The sequence below is a fragment of the Amborella trichopoda genome, chromosome 11, assembly GCF_054954075.1.
Source record: "Amborella trichopoda isolate Santa Cruz 75 chromosome 11, AtrichopodaSantaCruz75HAP2 v2.0, whole genome shotgun sequence".
NCBI lineage: Eukaryota > Viridiplantae > Streptophyta > Magnoliopsida > Amborellales > Amborellaceae > Amborella > Amborella trichopoda.
Window position 1 is genome coordinate 14,958,268 of NC_142346.1, and position 21,660 is coordinate 14,979,927.

At 34.1% G+C, this 21,660-nt stretch overlaps 1 protein-coding gene across 1 annotated transcript; it reads left to right on the forward strand.

Annotated features, from left to right (window-relative positions):
• Positions 1–4,926: 4,926 nt before the first annotated feature.
• Positions 4,927–6,459, forward strand: LOC18444835 (uncharacterized). The gene has a single exon (XM_006854993.4). It carries the CDS (start codon positions 5,105–5,107, stop codon positions 6,188–6,190), a length of 1,086 nt encoding a protein of 361 aa, XP_006855055.1. The 5' UTR covers positions 4,927–5,104; the 3' UTR covers positions 6,191–6,459.
• Positions 6,460–21,660: the final 15,201 nt, after the last annotated feature.

Here is a 21,660-nt window from a genome sequence, read left to right on the forward strand (position 1 = left end):
GTTGAAACCAACAGCGGGCGGTTGCGATTTGAACCACCCGATATTTCCCACATAGTTATGTACGGACCCTAAAGTTTTTCTTAAAATACGAGATGTTCCATGTATAGCGGAATGTTTGTCAACCTGTTTTTTTTTTTTTTCAAAATTGCTCCTGAGTATGAAGACATTTTCGGACGAAATTTTTTTATTTATTTGTTAGTAGGGCATAGTCCTAAAGCTTTGAGGTATTGCCCTACTAAGCAAAAAAACAAAAAAGAAATTAAATTTCGGACCGAAGACTCCATTCTTAGACCGATGAGCAATTTTGAAAAAAATAAAAAAAAGATGGATTGACTTTATAATTTTTACCTAGAGCATTTCATATTTTAGAAAAAAAAAAAGAGTCGGTACGTAAATCAATCTCCAAATTATGGGACAAAGCTTATGCGGGGGTAGGTTAAGAAAAAGGCTATTCTCGTCAAAGATCACTAAAACTACCTCCCTATTTATTGCTTCCAGACGTTGGATATGGCCCTTTATTCACCAAATGCCATTTTTCTCTCTCTCTCCAAAAAAAAATTGAAGTTTTCAGAATGCCCAATTTGGGAAAATTTTGGAACAAATACCACCTCTCTATCTCACTCATTAGAGGAAAATTTTAGGCCAAATGCCATCCCTCTCTATAGGCGGCTAAATTGGAAGCTCCTTTTTTTTGGGTGAGTAAGTGGGGAGTGGGCCCTTACAAGGCGGCTAAATTGGAATGCTTGTTTTTTTGGTGAGTGGGTCCATGCTATAGTAAGTAAGTCTATGTTTAAAATATGATTTTTTTAAAATTTTTTTGATTTTTTGAAATTCGTTTATAATTCCGAGCTTTTCAAAATATCTTTAAAAAATCATATTTTTTTTAATGGAATTGATATAAATCCGTATTTTATCTTTTTTCAAAAAAAACTTTTTAAAAAAATTTCTTCCCTATGACTTTATTTCTTCATTAATATCTTATTACTAAATTTTGGTTTTATAATAAGTACATAAATAGTGGGAGTAAATGAAAATATTTATTCAAAAATAAATTTTGTCAAGAAATTCAACAAATGAGTTCTCTTAAAAAAGGTATACAACAAATGCAAGCAATATATTCCCCAATAAAAGTAATCAAAACAATTGTATATCTCAAAATAATAAGTAGAATTAGAGGAAGAGTGACACAATAAAAAAAAATTCTTCTTTAAACCCATAGTATCTTTATAAAGAGCAAGAAATATATTCAATAGTACTAAAGATTTAGCTAGCTAGGAATTTAGTGCAATATTTGAATTTTCTTAAGCATTTTGTTATGTTTTTTATGCAAGAATTTTTTTTATTAATTTTATTTTTTATTTCACTGGTGTATGTAATATAGCATTTTGGATGGACTACTGTTTTACATATTTGGGTCTTTTGTCGTTAGCTAAGTCTTGTCAAAGCCCAAGTTGAAGAAGCGTACGACGCGATGTGAGAAAATTACAGGGTAAAAAGAGCAAACCAACTAATACAAGCAAGAAAACAAATGCACGTTAGTGTTGTGCTAGGCGGGCCATGCTTCTTGCAAAAATACGGATGCGCATTAGCACCGCGCTTGATGGACCCTTGGGTAGGCCAACCACGGCATTTCATGAAGGTAGACTATATAGGTAGTAGTCTTCACCGAGTGATTGGCGAGTACAAAGCCATAGGATACTTAGGCTTCTAGCTGCGTTTTCTTTTAATTAATTGCAATCTTATATTGGGGGCATGTTTTTTTCCTTTAAAAGGTAATCCTATACCTTGGTTCACAATTCTTGTTATTTGCTAATTATTTATTGTGTTTAGTATTTGTCGTTGTTTCATTTTATGCCCCCAATAAATCTATGATTGTTGTTTCATTTTATGCCCTCAATAAATCTATGATCGTAGTTTCATTTTATGCCCCCAATAATTCACGATTTGTTCTTTGTTGTGACAACAAAATAAGCATTGCTTTTAGATTTATTGAAGGTTTCAATAAAAAATTGTCAAGCATTATTCTAATGACACTAATAAGGCTATAAAATTATTGTTTACATTGTATCATCTTTACATATCTGATTTTTTTACTACGCTTTTTTTGAACTAAATCCAAATTATACATGAATCTATAACTTACCGTGATATTTGAGATCCGTATTTTATCCTATTATTTTTTTCAATTTTTTGAAATAAAACTAATTTATTATCGATATTGTAATTGATTAATATTTTATTATTTTTTGACTTACTAATTATGGTCCCTACCATTGTAGAAAATTGAGCCAAAGACATAGCGTTCCAAATCGTCAAAGCGGTAACTAATTAAGCCAGACACTTTTTCTAGGTGTCTTTCCTTCTTTAGAAAAAGTAAAAATCAACTTTCTCTCATGCTCAGAAATCTGTGTCCTAAGAAGGCAGTTTTGGTACTCGCCAAAAAATAGTCCCATCAAAAAATTGTTTTGAATGTTTGTTAAATTAGCAAGTATACTATACTCCTATAGGCGGATAGTGTACATTTACTCCCTTGGTCAAAAGACCTTTTCAGGAGGATTTTTTCAGTTTTAAATTCTGGGAACTTCCCAAAATCATAGATGATTATTCTCAAAAGAAAAAAAAAATTAATTAACTTTTCCAATACTTAAATCTCATCCTCCAATAAATAAATGGTTTCCGATTGATTTTGAGACATTATTTTTTTCAAGTGTTTAGAAGGTGCAATTAGCAAAACATTTTCTATTGAAGAATAATTTATGGGTGGAAGATGTTACATCCCAAAATTTGGGGTCCCAAAGTTAATTTTAGATGCCTTTTACCCGAGGGAGTAAATGGACAGTACTCCCACGCGAGTATATTATCAATTTGCTTATTAAATTTGAGCTGGTTTTCTTTTCCAAGTCTTGCTTATTAAATTTGAGCTGGTTTTCTTTTCCATGTCACTCTTTTTTGACAAAACTAAACAGTACATTAAATAGTGCCCACTAGTCAATTGATGGTTGAAAGGTGGAAGTACTTATCTTGAATGGAAGCCTATTTTGACTACAATGCGGATGCACATTAAGGATATTTTCGTCTTTGTTCAAAAGCAATAATCAATGTAGCCTTGATCTCAACGAACGCGGTTAACATGCGGCCAGCCCGCATGCGGGCTTGGCAATAAATATATATTTAGAAGGTCCAGTTTGCATACCGATGTATCCTAGAGGTAAGGTGGACCTTCAAATTATATAATTTTGATGTAAAATATTTTTACGATTATCTCAAAATAAATTTTTATATCTAATTATAAAATTTTAAATTTAAAAAATGGTTAAAATCAAGTAGATCTATAAACATATGAAAATCTTGAAAATGAACTGTGTATATAATATGTTGTAAAATGCACTATTTCTGAGGCTTAAAGTCTTTTTATTTTTCATAGTCATACATCTTGATGTCGAGATGATCAATCAAAGGGTTTTTCAATATTAAAACTACCTTTTTCGATCGATTTTTGAGGGGCATCCGTAGTTCTACATTATAAGGTAGCATCCTTATATAAACTTTTTTCATATTTTAAATATAATTGGATCTTAATTTTAAGGGTGTGGTTTCCATAAGGTCGCAACCTTCAACAATCTAATTAAGATGCACTTCTAAATTTTATCATAAATGATATTTTGATATAAAAAAAGTTTTGGATGGCTTGAGAATCTATTTTCATTTCTAATTATAAAATTTTAAAGTCTAAAAATGGTTCAAATTAAGTAGATCTAGAAACACATGAAAATCTTGAAAATGGACGGTCTAGATAATTTGTTGCAAGATGTACTAGTTTGGGGACTCAAAATCTTCTTTTTTTCTTTTCATATTCATACATCTCGATGTCGAGATGATCAATTAGAGGGTTTTCCAACATCCGAACAACCTTTTATGATGGATTTTTGAAGTGCATCTTTAACTTTACATTTTAAAGTTGCAACCTTATTTAAACATTTTTCTAAATTTTACATAATATGTAATCTTTAACATGGAGATCGTCAATATTAAAAAATAAATAAATTTTGGAAATTAAAAATAATAATTATATTAAATTTTTTTTTTGGATAGTTAGTTATAATTCTTGTTTAGGTGAACTACTTATTTGTATGGATGCTTTAACCTCTAAAGCCACATATTGTAGAAATGTGGTCCAGCCCTCATGAAACAATTCTTCTTTAACTCCAAAGTACTTGGGTAATCCCTACTCTGTAACTGTTTGCTTGTTCGTTGTTAAAAAAAGAAAGGGTATTTTGTATTTAGCTTAGGTTCTAAACAATCAAATTAAAATCTCTACTGTATCGGTTTGCTTATTCGTGGTTAAAAAAAGAAAGGGTGCGGTTTATATAGGGCCTAGGCTCTAAACAATCAAATTAGAGCCTACCTTTAAATAGCATCAAGATATATGGTTTTAATATTAGAAATCTTTGTCATAGCTTTAAAATATATTTTCATCGTTATTTATAAAGTTTAAAGCTTAAAAAATAGTGTAGATCGACATATCTATGAAAACTTGAAAATGTTGAAAATTGACGGTAAAAAATTGCATTACAAAATATATTATTTTCAAAACTTGAAATCCATTTTTTTCTCATGTCCATGCATCCTGATGTTGAGATGATAAATTTCAGCATATGTGAGCATCAAAACAACATATGTTACTGAAATTTTTGAGGTAGGCTCTAATTTGATTGTTTAGAACCTCGGCTCTATATAAACTTTTATCAAAAAAAGGCCGTGAATATCATGATCTGTCACCACACAAATGGACGGATTAAAATCTCTAAAGATGAATATCAGCCGTCGAATTAATTCTACCTCAAGATCTCCGTCCCACTCCCTAGCAGGAAGCCGAGCCGAAAGAACCTTGCCCATACCCCCAAGTATTGAAAAAATGTCACTCTCTCTATAAAGTATGAAAAATCTCTCTCTAAAACGAGCATGAAGCGTTAAACCCCCATGATAAATACAGAGGCAAATTCTCTCCCTCTCTCTCTAAGTTGTATCCAAGAGACGAAGACGAGAAGAAGGAAAAAGGCAGTCAGCTAAAGGTAACGCAGGCAGTATCTCTCTCTCTGGCTCCATGCTCCAGCCCGACGTCAAAGTATCCTGCGAAACTATCGCCGGAAACTATGGTTTCCCGGCCAAAGTCAATTTCCATGCGAAACTTGAAGTGAAGGTCTCCAGTAAAACTCCTGCCGGAAAACCTGATTTTCTGGTGAAACCCCTAGCGCCTTTGGCCCAACCTAACTCGGAAACCACCTCTGAAATCCTAACCTGGAATGATACTTTTCAGGCAAAAGACAACTTTCCGGCAACGGGAAAAGAGACCCAATCCATTCCCCATCGCGATACCCTGGCCGGAATTCTCAATCTTCCGGAGAAACCCACCTCGCCTTCTGATTCATACACTGTAACCAAAGAAGAAGAGAAAGATTGGATATTCAAGAATGCCTCGTTTCTTCATAGGAATGAATCAACAAAGGGGTCAAGCTCTCGTCGCTTAAAGCACAAGTTAACGGTTATTGGGTTGCCTGAAACTCAAAATTCCGGCTACTTATCCTGCAAATTCCGGCCAAATGTCCGCCCAAAACAGCCATTATTCATCCCAAAACGAACGGCCTCTCCCTTACGTGAACCTTCATCGCCAAAAGTCTCTTGTTTAGGGAGCATAAAGCTTAGACGAAGCCAAAAACAAAGAAGAAGGACTGTAAAAGAAGCTGTTCCTCCTCCTTCTCCGACCAGAAAGCCTGGTTTTTGGTCCAGGGTTAAGAGGCTTATCCGCTTCAGTCGTCGAAAAAAAGATAGCAGTCAAATTCCTGCCGTTGTGGGTCATTTTCCGGCACAGGAGGGCGAGATTCCGGCGATTGTTTGTCAGATCCCAGCATCATCGCCGCCGCGTTTGTCAGAGTTGAAGCGTTTTGTTTCCGGGAGAAAGGCGGCGTCTATGGGCGTTTTGGACTTCGAAATGGCAAAATACGCCGAAAGATTGGAAGATTTCGGCGAAATGGAAGTCAGCGACAGGAAAGAAAATATCGGCGAAATCGGACTTAGCGAAAGGAAGAAATATTCCGGCGAAATTTGGAGGAGACGGCTACGTACGGCCCCGCCTACTCTGGTAGCACCGTACGACGGCGCTTGGAAGGATTCTGGGCCCGCCTCCATTTGAGGTAACGCCGTTATCGTACTCCGTTATATGAAACTCCTTGTACACTTGACGTTTTTTGTCTTCTTTCTGTTTTTTTGGGGGAAATTTGGTATATTACAAGTGAGAGTGGTTATTTCGGGTGTGGGTATTGATGGTAACTAAGATTGGATATTGTTGAAACGGCTGTTGTACGACGCCATTATTTGTTACTTTCTGTACTTTTTTCCTCAGTTTTCTTTCTCTTGTTTTCTTTCCTTTTATTTGAATCGAGAAATAATTCGTATTGTAAATGAGAGTAGTTATTTTGGGTTAGGATGTTTATGAAAGTTTGTGAGGTTTGATGAATTTGTAATAAGGTTGTTGAACGTTTTTATGGTCAGGGTATTAAGTTGAGTGTAATTTAGGGAAAGAAGAGAGAGGATAGAGGTAAAGGGCAGAGGTAACGAACCCCATAGTTCAGCTGTACGTTGGGGTTTTTATTTTCTTCAAAAACTACTAATTAATATCTATTTTTTAGATAGATTTTAAGATTTAATAAGGACATGTAATCTCTAACATTGAGATCATGAATATAAAAAACTAAATAAATTTTAAAGGCTAAAAATAATAATTCTAGTAAGAAAACATTTAGACCATTAATTTTGTTTTTAAATGGGACACCTAGTTGCATCTATCTCTAAAATGGATGTTTTAAGACCGCATATGTAGAAATGCTGTAAACAATTTTTTATTAAAAAATAGGTAGAGGCATGTCATCTTTACTGAATTATCAAATAAATAAATAAATAAATAAATAAGTAAATAAGTAAATAAATAAATAAATAACAAAAAACAAAAAAAAAAAAAAAGAGAAGAAGAGAGGGGCTATAAGCCTATAATAATGGGGGGCATTCAAATATTGGTGTATTTCTAGCGAATTTGGCCAGAATCCAGTTGTGATGCATTTGATGTGTAGAGAGAGGATTGAAAGGCGATGGGAAAAACATGAAATGGAGTTTGAAGGACTGGGATTACATAGATCGGTAGTCGGTATGAAAAACATGGAGTAGAATTAGTGGAGTTAGAAGGATAAGCATTGGGAGCATTGAAAATAGCGATTGTAGTTCACATCACATCATACACGTAGATAATGAAAGCTCAACGCAATAAGACACCCAACTCAACACGTCTTACTTAATTAACGGTACAGATGTAATCCATTCTCTCTCCGGATAAATCGCCAACTCACGTTGAGAGAGGGGAAATGACTCTAGGCTCTAACTAAAAAACAACTAAAGCATAGGTCTGAACCACTAAAAGAGTGCTTGTTTGTCTCTCGAGGAAGATACTTGGTTTGGAGAAGGTATGGGAAATTTTCGAAAGTATCTTTATATTTTTTAAAAAAATTTGAAAGATAATAAATTTTTTTTAAAGTTATGTCCATACCCAGTACTTTGTTTTCAACCCAAAATGCTTTTCACGACCTTAATAGGGCCGTGAGTACCAAGGATTTAGTTGGAAGCTTCCTTTGAGCATCACGGCCCTATTAGAGTTGTGATGCCCGATACGGTTGTGTACCTTTGGATGCATTCAAAAGCTTTTAAGGTGCCCAAGGCATCACGACCCTAATAGATATGTGGTTATGCGTCATGAGATATGTGGTTATGCGTCATGTTGTAATTGGGACGTTCAGTGTATTTTAAGTAGACAAAAGTATTGTTCGGTATGGATGCTAGTTTTTAAAAAATTTTTGGTAGTTCTTGTATTTTTAAAAATATAGAGGAATTTTCAGTTTATTTCTTTGAGATAATTTAACCTTGGTGCAAGCACAAATGACTTTGGTATTTAGAGGTAAAATTGTGTTGCAACTATGCCTTCCACCGATCTCAAATTCTAAAAGAAGATTTCGAGCTTTGCGACACTCTGCATGCAGTCAAGTTTCACATTTGAGCGCTAAATGATTGTATTTGTAACCGTGGTTATATATGTGATCTCCTTGTACCAAAAATAAATTGCGATAAAACGCATAATCCAATTTGGTTTTAAATGGTCTACTAGAATTGGCCAAATTTAGATAGAGATTTTAGATCTCTTGATAAAGAGCCGAAAAGTCCAATGTATAGATCAATTGTATATGAGAATTTGCTACCTAGGCAAGGGTGAGTGCACCGTCAATTCGAGTGATGCATGTGTTATTGTACCCTATACCAGAAGGATTTGGTGAATTGTTTGTCCAAATTTAACAACTTCAATTATTTGGTTGTATTGCGCAATTTAGGTGAGATTTGGAGCTAGGACCCGTGGACCTCAACCACCAGGCCAAGAGCCCTATTATTGGTTGAGTTAGGTTCCTTTTGTGACTCCAAGACGAACTTCCTGGGTCCCTTATCGCTGACCCAATGAGTAGAGGATGACAAGAAATTATTGAATAAAATGAGTTTCCAACAACTATCTGATTAAGGTTGGGCTTGCAAGAGTCGATTTTGCAGTCTTTTTTTATGCAGTACCTCAACGTGATTCGAGCACGAAAAAGGTTCAAAAATCAGTTTTATAAGGTCTAAAACCAAATCACTTATTTCGACTTTTTAACCCATATTGTAGGGTTCTCGAAATGGGTACCCCCTTGAGGTTATTGGCATGAAATTCAGCCTCCCAAATACTGCTTTATCTCTTGAAAAGGTTTGCGGAATTTCATAACGTGAGCATACAAATGGATTTAGACAACCCTATTCAACTCTCCACCCTGAGTTTTGTTATAGTTTTTGCCAGAGATAAATATGTTGTCCCGCAGCAGAAAGTTCATGTTTACAACGACTTCCCTTGCACAATTGGAATCATATAAACAAGGACATGGTTTCTATGCGGCCGGCCCAGGCTTGGCAATAAATATATTTTTTAAATATAATTTGATCTTAATTTTTAGTGACTAAATAATCTTTAATATAGAAATCATGAATATAAAAAACAAAAATTTTAAAATTAGAAATAATAATTATATTAAAAAAACATTTGTACCATTAAGTTTCACTTTTTTTAGATAGACCACCTATTTGCATCCTAACAAAACTAAAATTCTAAGTCTACAATTTTTGGAAAGGCCATGGACAATATTGCTCTTTCCTTTTTGAATGTAACAAGATAGGAAAATGTACATAACAAGATAGGAAAGTGTATATTACACCATTGTATGATCATTATATATACAATTAAAGAACCACCACAATAATTGTGTGGGTCACAATTATTTTCTAAAGGATGCGATTTTTATAAGGTTGCAACCTTAAACAATCCAATTAAGGCGCACCTTAAAATTTTATCATAACATATAATTTTGTTGTAAAAAATTCTATTATTATCTTAAAATCTATTTTTATACTTAATTACAAAATTTTAAATTCCAACAATAGTTAAAATTAATTAGATCTATAAATATATGAGAATCTTGAAAATGGATGGTCTAGATAATGTGTTGCAAGATGCACCATTTTCACGACTCAAAAACTTGTTTTTCTCATATTCATACGTCTCGATGTCAAGATGATCGATTAAAGTGTTTTTCAAAGTTAAAACAATATTTTCGATAGATTTTTTAGGTGCATATGTGATTCTACATTTTAATGTTGCAATCTTATATAAACTTTTCTTTTTTCTAAAAGAGTTCATCTCTCTCTAAAAAAATTCTTTATGGTATCAGATCGGATCCGTGAAACACAATCGATAGAGGCTAAAATGTGAGGCTGATCATATTAACAATCACGTTTTTTCTTCATCTTAAAAGGTTAACGTTAGGTCCTTATTTCACTTTACCATCATCTTCACATCTCCCTAAAAAACTCTTTTCCCCTGGTTTTTGTCTTCACGTCACTCTTCTATAGCATCCATATCATCCCAACACCGATACATCCATATCATAAAGCCCAGTTTCTCTATCCTCTTACACCATCTACAGCATCTTTCCACACACTCTCTCTAAAAATCAAGCACCAACCCTACCTCCCATCTTCTTTCTCAAAACGTCCACACCCTCTCCCTTGACCTTACAGGCTATCTTCTCATCTCTAAAATTTTATTTTATTTTTTCAAGCCCTAACTGACATATTTCCTTCCACCATTTTTTTTTCTTCTTTCTCTCATGTTTTTGCGTCTAGCCACATATTTTATCAATTATTCCTAAAGATTTATTTGTTCCAATGACTGCTACATCCTCAATATCTCAATATCCCTATCCCTCGCAAAACACAAAAAGGCAGAAAAACAATATATCTCCATTGACGATTATATTTAGGGAAAGCTTTCTATGTTCCCCTTACAACATAAAAGTTCTATGTTTGCCTTATCCAAGCGTCCATTTTTTAATGGATGGTTAAGATTGTACCAATCACAATGTCACGTCTCTACAATGTTTTATTTTAAATTTTTTTCTATAAATTGTTTTTACACCAAATTTTGGACGTCTATTCCTATATTAAACTCACACTAACGAAAAATATAAAAAAAATATTTTCAATAAAATAAAATGACCAAAATACGCCTAAAATTTTTAAGGGGTATTTTGGTCATTAATTTTTATCGAAAAATTATTGTTAATATTTTTTATAGGTACGCCCCAATGAGAAGATGGCAAGTACGAAATTTCATATTAAAAAAATATTTTATTAAAAAGACTAAAAATAAAATACTTTGAGACGATGGATTTAAGATCAAACGGTGAGTGGCTCTCTTGATAAAAAATGGATGGCTGGATGGTAGGGGGAACGTAGAACTTCTATGTTGTAGGGGGAGCATAGAAAGCCTTCCTTGATATATATATATATATATATGGTTTAAACGGTGCACCGTATCAGGCACTCCAAAAACCCATCCGGATCGGTGAATCGAGAATCCGGATCGGGAATTGGCCAAATCGGTCGGATTAAGCCTTAAATAAAATAAAAAACAATTATTCAAATTCATTATAAATGTTGTTTTTTAAGAATGCAATAAGAAATTGAGGTACTACATTATTAACTTTCATTTTTTTCATCAATATGCGAATATAGAGATATTATTTCCCGGTATGAACTTATGTTAACCATTAAATTTCATCACAAAAAAGAAAGAAAGAAAGGTTTCTATACTTCCCCTAAAGCATAGAAGTTCTATCATCTCCCTACCATCCAGCTCTACAATTTTGATCAAGAGAGCCCCTCACTGTTTGATTTTAGATCCGACGTCTCAAAGTATTTTATTTTTAATTGTTTTTTATACAAAGTATATGAATATGAAATTTTGTACATGCCATATTCTCATTGGGACACACAGATAAAAAATATTAAAAATATTTTTTCAATAAAATATGATAACCACAATAACCATTGAAACTTTTAGGGGTATTTTGGTCATTTTATTTTATAGACTTTTTTTATATATATATATATATTTCGCCTGTGTGAGTTTAATAGAGGAATGGACGTCCAAAATTTGGGGTCAAAATAGTTTATATAAAAATAATAATAATAAAATAGTGTAGAGATGTGACATTATGATTGGGGCAATTTTAGCCCTCCATTCAGAATGGACGGTTGGATAAGGGGGAGGATAGAACTTCTACGCTCTAGGGGAAGCATATAACGCTTGCCCAAAGAAAAATCATAATTTTATCATGGATGAAGTATATAATCATACATGGACTACAATAAAGAATAGATTAAATCGATGAAAAATGGCCACTAAAATCTCGAATTGGTGGAAAACTCTAATCATCTGAAAAAACCCAAATTATTACAACCTAACTAGCTATAATCCAAAATTATTACAACCTAACTAACTATAATATTATATATTGAAATTGTTGGTTTATATTTTATAATTACTTTATTATACAAAGAATAACAAATCAAAAATATCTTAATATCATCAAATTTAAAATATATTATTGACAACTGTAAGGAAAAATAGTACATTACATAATTTATAATGCAAATAAATTAATACATAAAATAAAAGATTTGATTATCAATGTAGAAATTATTAGAATGTATATCAATTTTTGAAATAACATTTTAATTTTTTAAAAATCTAATTTTTTAGGTTTCTAAAATAAATTTAGTGGAAGAGAATGTTAGTAAAGAGAGAGAGATTTCAAATGGTCTCATTGTATGAACCCTATTTTTAAATTAATATTCCTAAATTTATATTAAAGACCACCATGTTATAAAAATACAAAATATAATTAGACCATTTATTCCTAAGTAAAAAAAAAAATCTAACAATAGGAATTTATAGATGAGAGAGAGAAAAAGAGCTAACATGCTCCAAGCCTATATTGTATTACCTTTACATATCTAATTTAAGCTTATAATAATCACAGCTTAAATGCATACTTGAAAAGTATGATACTTGTATTACCTTTTTTTTTTTTTTGACAAGAAATACTTGTTGTATTACCTTTCATTTATTTTGACAAGAAAAATATGGTACTTGTTGTATTACCCTTTTTTTTTGACAAGAAATACTTGTTGTATTATTTTTTATTTTTTTGACGAGAAAAATAAGAAAATAACAAGAAATACTTGTTGTATTAAGAAATACCTGTTAATTTTTTCTTGAATAGAAATACTTGTTGTACTTTTATTTATTTTTGACCAGAAAAATATAATACTTATTGTATTACCTTTTATTTTATTTTTGACAAAAAATACTTGTTTTACTTTTTATTTTTTTTACAAGAAAAAAAGGAAAATAGCAATAAATACTTGTTGTATTAAGAAGATAGTGGTTCGAACTAAGGACTTTCAGTAGGCAAGAAGAACCTGATAACCAAATATACCAAAGCACCACTTGTTGTACTATTTACGTGAATAAAATGCTATATTAGAAAGCAAAAGTGTATTAAGGAATTGTCCCACATCGAAGAGATGTGGGAAGCATAGGCCTTATAAAACAAGAAAACCAACCCTTACTACCACGAAATATTGATGTGTGGTCACGTGTACATGGGTTTATCGACCCTGATCTCATCAAGGCGATCCATGACATCATTTTAATGTGTAAGGGAAGATTATAATGTCATACGCCGATTTATGACAATATTTTACATAGGAATCGACACAGGGTGACCGATTCCCGTGTCGACTCGAAAGAGTCCGTTGCGACTCGCCGTTTTTTAAAACACTGGAGTATATAATACAACCAGAGGTAACTTGTTTAATTTGAGCATCAAGATAAGTTACAATAAGTAACTTTCTATACATGATATACAAGTTAATTTGCACATCAAGACAAGTTACAATAAGTAACTTTCTATACATGATATAATATAAAATAAATACAGGATCCTCAATTGTCTCTACACTCTCCCTCAAACTGAAGTTGGTTGAACAACATCAGTTATAAGTTACAATAAGTAACTTTCTATAAATGATATAATATAAAATAAATACAAGATCTTCAATTGTCTCTACACTCTCCCTCAAACTGAGGTTGGTTGAACAACATCAGTTTGTCAATGAGATAGTTATGACGAGGTGAATGATTCACTTGCGTGCACTCCAGTCATATGATTAGATGCACCCGAGTTAATAAACTAAAGGGGATCCACACTAGGGGGTATGTGATAATTCATACTAGACAAATCCATAGCAAAGAAAACTGAAGAGATAGTTGTAGACATAGAGTTTTGTACCAATTGTCGAATATCATCTGGCATAGCTGCTGTTTGGGACCCTGCCGTGTTTGGGGCATCATTATTAGCTTGATATGCCATGTAAAAATGCTTCCTTATATCTGATGCCCTGTTTCCTCGCTAAGGACGATCGCGACACTCTGTGATAATATGCCCAGGACGTTTGCAATAATTACAAAAGTTGTTCTTCTTACAATGAGAAGCTATATGACCATATTCTTTACAATCATAACATTGCACCAAAGATGAGTTCTTTTGTGGTGGCTTTCCTCTGGCCCGTTGAGCCAAGACAGACTCTATATCCTTTGTTTCCTCAATGGTGGCATGTGTTGCAATTCTCGTCTCCTCATGAAGTAAATCACCCAGAACGACATATATATCGAACAATGTTTCGCGATTCAAAAGATTGGCTCAAATGATATCAAATTATAAGCACAACTTCATTAGGAACTACATCACCTTCCTGTCACCATTTATCGAATTTAAACCTGGAATGCAACAAGCACTGGTGATAGCTGTCATAATTACAGATTCATATTTTGTCCATAAGTTCGTAAAACCCGTATAATATTCTTGGATGTTTTACTCCTCATGTCCATAGGTAAACATATCATACTCGGTTCGAAATCGTCGTGCAAGATTTGATTGCTGAAAAATATTTTTCAGATATTCCTACATTTCTTTCGCTGTATGGAAGCCTCTCATTGGCCTTCCAATGTCTATATCCACGTATCCGATGATCCATTAAATACTTTTTGCATTGTTGATTTTCCATTATTAGGTTTCTTTAGTATTGGATGGATCAAGTTGGGGTTCAGTTTCCTCAATAAACCCCCACAAACCTTTTCCTTCCACAAAAATCTGAAAATAGAAGCGCCAATCGAGATAATTTTTCCCATTAAGTTTTATAGTCATCACATCTCTTTTTCAAAAGCCATGTACAAATTGTATGATTGAGAAACTTGATCTGAGATCAAAACTCAGACTTTGAGATTTTTAACAAGTAAAATGTACTAAGAAACAATGGTGAGGTCAAGGTGTAGAGCTTGACGTGGGTCTTTGGATTGAGGAATAGAAGATCTTGTATTTATTTTATATTATATCATATATAAAAAGTTATTTATTGTAACTTATCTTGCTGTGCAAGTTACTTCTGGTTGTATTATATATACGTATTGACAATAATCAATAGAGATAGATTTTTTCCCTACCTTTTTGTGTGTTTGACATGATATCAGAGCCATTAATGTTGTTACTCTAGCTACAAATCTAGAGAGATTTGCTGCCCCACTAAGATCGCCATAGAGAGAGAGAGCCGCTGCCTTCGATATTTCTAGTTGCACCATAGAGAGAGAGAGAGAGAGAGAGAGAGAGAGAGAGAGAGAGAGAGTTGCTGCCTACTTTTTTCCCTTTGCTTGAATCATTGACGTGAAGCCCAATATGCTACTTCCTTTACATTCATTTGCATTCCAGTAAATCTTGGCTTACAATGCACCCACACGTTGACTTCCTCCCTACATTCCCTCTACCCTTAATATAGGAAAGTTTGTGTCTATTATGTTGATACATAACAACTATCTATTATGAAAAACTCAAATGCTTTCTCTCATTGAGAGTCATGAACTTTTTGGATTCATTAATGGTGACTACACTACACCAAGTCGAAAGATTTCATCTCCTGATGGTAAGAGTGAAATCGCAAACCCTCACTACAAAGCATGGATAAAGTCTGATTGGCTTCTCAAAGCTTGAATTTTGAAAATGCCTGAAGAATTCATATGAAGGTAATTCTCAAGCTAGGGAGTTTCAACTTACCCAACAACTCTAATTCTACAAGAAAGTGAATTCAACCCTATCAGAATAGATATGCAAATTCAAAAGTACTTGTGATGATTTAGCAACTGTTGGAAACCGTTCCTAATGAAAATAAGGTTTTTTAGCTTCTTAATGGACTTCGTCCAAAAATGCGATTTTTGCTGCCACTATGTTTAAGCCTTCGATTCCTTCATATTTTCAAATCATACCTCTTCTTCAAAGACATGAGATTAGAAATCAGCTCCATGTCTTTGAAAAACACTCAGATCCAAATAGAAATATGGCCCTTGTTACACAACAAAAGCTTTTTGGACCCAACAAAAGTAACCATAATTCTAGAGGAAGAGGGATGAATAACTTTGGTGATCCACATTTATTCAAATCTTGAGGATGTGGGTTTGTTTAAACTAACCAGATTAGTAATGTGTGTTGTGGGGTGCCCAGGAAAAATCAAGATAGTGGCAGTACACGTCCTATGTGATACATGGATCGAAGCTTCTAACAAGATTCTCAGATACAATAGTAAGCTCAGACACCTCGAGAAAAATATCAAATTTGTAGGAAACTTAGACATACTGTATTGAAGTGTTGGTATTGATTCAACCATACGTACTAAACAAAAGATATTCCTCAAGCCCTTACTGCAATAACTATAGCTGATCCACAAGACTCAGAATGGTTCCCAGACATAGGTGCCTCCATTCATATGACAAGAGATTCAGGTAAATTGCATCTTTATCCTTATAGAGGCACATATACAGTCATGTTTGGAAATGGTAAACAATTAACTATTTCACATATTGGTGATGCAAATATTGATACTAGATTTGAAAAATTTGATGTTTCTAATGTTCTTTTGGTGCTTAAAATGAAAAAGAACTTATTATCTGTTAGTCAATTTACAACAACATTCCCATGTACTTTTGAATTTTTATGGATCCTTCTTTATCTCAATAGTACACAATCTTGTTGTATAAGAATCTTATTTGTTAGTTCCTTTGAGTTATATGTCATCTCTCATGTAGATTGGGCTGGGTGTTCAACCACTCGCCGTTCAACTACTAGTTTTTACACTTATCTTGGTTCCAGCTACATATTTTGGAATGCTAAGAAACAATCGACTATGGCTGGTTCCAGTACTGAAGCGGAATGCTGATCTATGACATCCACTGATGCAGAGTTGACATGGCTTTCTTTTATTCTTTGTGATATTAAGATGTCTCTTCCTAAGCCACAAACTCTTTTTTGTAACAATATTAATGCTCTCTACATGCCAGTTAATCTTGTAATTCATGCACGGACAAAGCACATTGAGTTATAATATCATTTTGTGTGCGAAAATGTTGCTATTGGATTGCTTATCACTCGTTTTGTTTCCTCTCCCATGCAAGTAGCTAATATCTTTATTTGACTGATTCAATCATGAATTTTATCTCTCCAGATTTACCTCCCAAATTCATGGAGAAAATCGTGTAACTTCTTTGTATATATTTATGTATTTCTTTTCTATTAATACACAATAAATACACTCGAAATTCACATTTTATCATGGTATTAGAGCATGGTTCTCTGCCCCCAAATCTCTCCTATCTCTCGGCCCCTTGATCTCTCTGGTTTAAGCATCTCTGGCAGATCCAGTAACTCTCTCCATACCAGCTATCGTTCTCTCCCTCTTTAAACTTTTGATAACAACATGTTGTTCTCTTTCTGTTGGTGTTGTCGCTATGCCTCTTCTATTTGGCTTTTCGCTTTCCTCTAACTAGTTCAAGCTCATGCTTTTGGTACTCCTTCGCATATTCTTGCGCCCTCTTAAACATCAATTTCTTGTTATCAACCTTTATTGGTCCACAAGTTGGGAAATCTGAGCACACCATCATTGGTTTTACCAATTTTTTTTGTGGGGCTTCTGTTCCTTTTGTCTCAAACTTTTGTGGGACTTTTATTTGTCGTAAGTTTCTTTTTGTGCTTAATATTGAGTTATTTGGGTCCTCTCTCTCTCTAAAAATTCCACTTCTAAATTCGCATCCTTTCTCTACTCTCCTTCCTCTTCAACCGCCATGATAGAACCTACTCTCCCATTGGGTTCTTCTCATGAATCCCTGCCACCCCCATCTTCTGAAATAGATCTTTCCAATGTTCTTTTTTGAATCTCTACGGATGCTTATTCATCTTCTCTATATTACATTCACCATTCAGACAGTCCTGGGACTGTTATTGTCTCCAAAGTTCTTACATGTGCTATGCGTTTGGCTTTGAATGCCAAAAACAAATTAGGTTTCATAGATGGTTCTCTCCCTAGACCTGTTGCAGATTCTTATATGTTCAACCAATGGGATAAGGCCAATGATATGGTCACATCTTGGTCACTTAATGGTGTTTCTGGAGACATTTTGGACAGCATCAACAATGGTGGTTCAACACATGGTGTTTGGGTTCAGCTGCGAGAATGATTATCCTAAAACTAAGCACTGAGAATTTTTAATTGACTCATTGCATTTCCACTCTGCAACAAGACAATTCTTCAATTCTGACATACTTTAGTAAGCTCAAATCCTATTGAGATAAGCTTTCTTCTATCTCTGCTATTCCACCATGTTCCTGTGGCGCCTCCAAATCTACGACTTCTTTTGAGTACCAACAGCGTTTGATGCAATTTCTCATGGGTCTCAACAATTCATGCAGCTCCGTTCGTAGCCAGATCTTTCTCATGAATCCTTTGGCGCCAATAAACAAATCTTATAATCTACTACTGCATGAGGAAAGGCAGCGCACTCTGCACGTTCACCCAAAAACATTAGTTGAGCGCTTTTCCATGGCTGCTACTCGCAAGACCAGTCCTGCCCCATAGTTAGCAAGTCGGGGACTTTCAATAAATCGGCTTACCTTAAAATCGGGAAAAATTTGTTTTTATTTTAAAAAGTCGAATGAAAAATTCAGATAAACAATACGGATCGGGAAAAATACTTCATGTAAAGATATCGCCAATACATCAGACTAGGCTAAAAAATTCGGAGTAAAAAAATCGGATAAATATATGCATAATTTGTATTATAGTTTTCTACCATAGTAGCTTAATAATAATCCCAATAACATAAAATAGAATGGTAGCCTAACAATAATCCCAATAATGTTTTCGTGTACAAGTACATTGTGATCCTTAGAGTATATAATTTTTCTTGTCCTCACTTCTGTGAAATGAGTAATATAAAAAGCTCATGCCATCTCATACAATGTATTAAAGAAGTTTAAAACAGGGCTCGGGCAGGGAAACCATTGATCTTCGTTGCTCTTTATCGAGGGTGAGAAAGAAACCTTAACCAGGACGGGGCAAATTTTGGGATCACTATTTTATAGAGAAAAAGAAATCCTGAGTTCGGACAAGATTTGGAAAGGCAAGAAGAGATGGTGGACTTGATTTTAGAGATTTTAGAGAGAGAAAGAAACCCTAATCAATGCTCTGCTTGTAGTGACTTGGGTATTTTTTAGGCTAGGGCAAGATTTGAAAAGGCAAGAAGAGATGGTGGAGCTGATTTTAGAGAGACAAAAGGAAGAGGTGATTTTTTTTCTTTTGTAATATGTAATTTTCTTCTTAAAATAAGACCATTTTTTCTTTTTTTTGACAGGTGCTTGATAAACCATTAAATCTAGTAGACCCAAAAGGGCTAGGAGCATTTGATGAATGCAAACAAACAATATAGGGAATTAAACTGCCAATTGAAGCTCAGTGTTTACAATTATGAGAACAACACCGTCTTCCCCATCCCTCCCATGAACATAGAGCTTTAGAAAATCTAAGCTTCCTGCTCCTCATGAGCGTTCTTTTGATAATTATTATCTCCTTTGGATCAAAATTCAAAACAAACTAATATGCATCCATAGACGCTCCATGAATCAATCGGCCACATAAGTACCTCTCCCAAAAGTTAAAAAATTAGATCATTTTTTCACAGAGGTTCTAGAGAGATAAACATGGCCCTTTTCATTTTTTTGGGTTTTTCTCTGTAAAATCAAGAAAAAGATTGTGGTTAAATAGGGGATTTCTCTGTAAATTGCATGTTTCAAAAGCTTGTGGTTCTACAGAGAGAAACATGGATTTTTTTTTTTTTTGGATTTTTTCTGTGAAATTAGCAAGAAAATGAGCATTTTTTTTAGCCCCGTTTAATTCGTTCTCCAAAAAAATGAATTTTTAAAGTTATTATGAAAAACCGAGTTTTTTTGACGAACTTTTTTAAAAAAACGCCATTTTTAACGTTTTTAAAAAAATCTCCGATTTTTTGAAAAATCGACGATTAATCGGCGATTTGCTAACTATGGTTCTGCCCCTCAACCTTCTTCAACACAACATCAACAACAAGGGGGATCCTGCACTCACTGTATGCGTGATAATCACCTTGTCCAAATCTGTTGGTTACTCTACGGTTTTCTAAAACATAGAGGTAATAATAGGCAACAACAATGAGGTGGACGTCAACAACAACAACAACGTCCTCCTTTTTAGCCACATCGTCAGACTTTATCGCTAGCTACAACTACTCAAGAACCTTCCAATGCGGGCTTACTAGCCAACACGCCCACTTTTGATTGTGATGCCTCCTCCACTCAGTCCATGCCTTTCACGCCTAAACAATACCGCAGACTTCTTTATCTAATTACCCCAAGTAGCTCCAATTCTGCAAACAATCTTTCTGGTACGCACCATTTTACCTTTAATGTCTCTTCTCTTGATTGGATTATTGATAGTGGTGCTACTGATCACATGATTGGTGATCCTTCATTACTATCATAATCTACCCCTCTTGTTTCATCTAAACTTGTTATTTTACCAAATGGACAACACACCAACATTTCTCATGTTTGCTCATTACATCTGTACCCATCTTTGGCCTTACATGATGTTCTTTGTATTCCTTAATTCAAGCAAAATCTTTTATCCGTTAGTCAAATCACAAAGAATCTCAACTGTTCCATAACTTTTTTCCCTGACTCATGTATCTTGTAGGACCTGTCATCGAAGACGACGATTGGATTGGTTAAAGAACAAGGTGGACTATACCTCCTCCAACGACCACTCGGGCCTACAGCCTTTACCACTACTTCCCCAACCATCGATTCGTGGCATTGGCGTTTAGGGCCTATTTCCTCTTCTCGCCTTCATCATTTTACTTCTAGTATTCCTTATATTTTAGTTTCCAAGAATAAATTGTGTGATGTATGTCCCTTTACAAAACAAACTAGATTACTTTTTCCTTTAAGTAGCATTACTTCCAATGCTCCATTTTGTTTGATTCATGTAGATATTTAGGGATGATATTGTGTTCCTTCTCTTTGTGGTGCTAAACTTTTTCTTACAATAGTCGATGATTACTGTCACGGTCCAGCACTTTGTCACCCTCCGGTAAGATACGGTAGGGGTCAAGGGGCGGGGTCGTGACAATTACTCATGCGCAAGTTGGACATATCTCATGTAACACAAATCTCAAGTTGATTTTTATTTGAAAATGTTTATTACTCCTGTTAAAAATCAATTCCACTCCCAAATTCAAATTATTTGTAATGGGACTGAATTTTACTCCAAAGATATGCAATCATTTCTTCAAAATGAAGGAATTATACACCAACACAGTTGTGTTGCTACATCACAATAAAATGGTGTAGTGGAAGGTAAACATCGTCAGTTACTTGAAGTTGCACGTGCTTTACGGTTTTAGGCAAATATTCCCTTTAAATTTTGGGGAGATTGTATCCTCACAGTTGCCTATATAATCAACCTCATTCCTTCCCCTCTATTGCATAATTGGTCCCCTAATCAAATTTTATTCTATGCCAAACCTAATTACAACAATCTTTGTGTTTTCGATTGCCTGTGTTTTGCATATAATATTCATCACCATGACAAATTTTATTACCGTGCAAAACCGAGTATTTTTATCGGTTATTCCTTTGCTCAAAAGGGCTATCAAATCTTTGATATTGCTGCCCGTTAAACGTACATCAGTCGCAATGTCATTTTTCATTTTCATATTTTCCCATATGC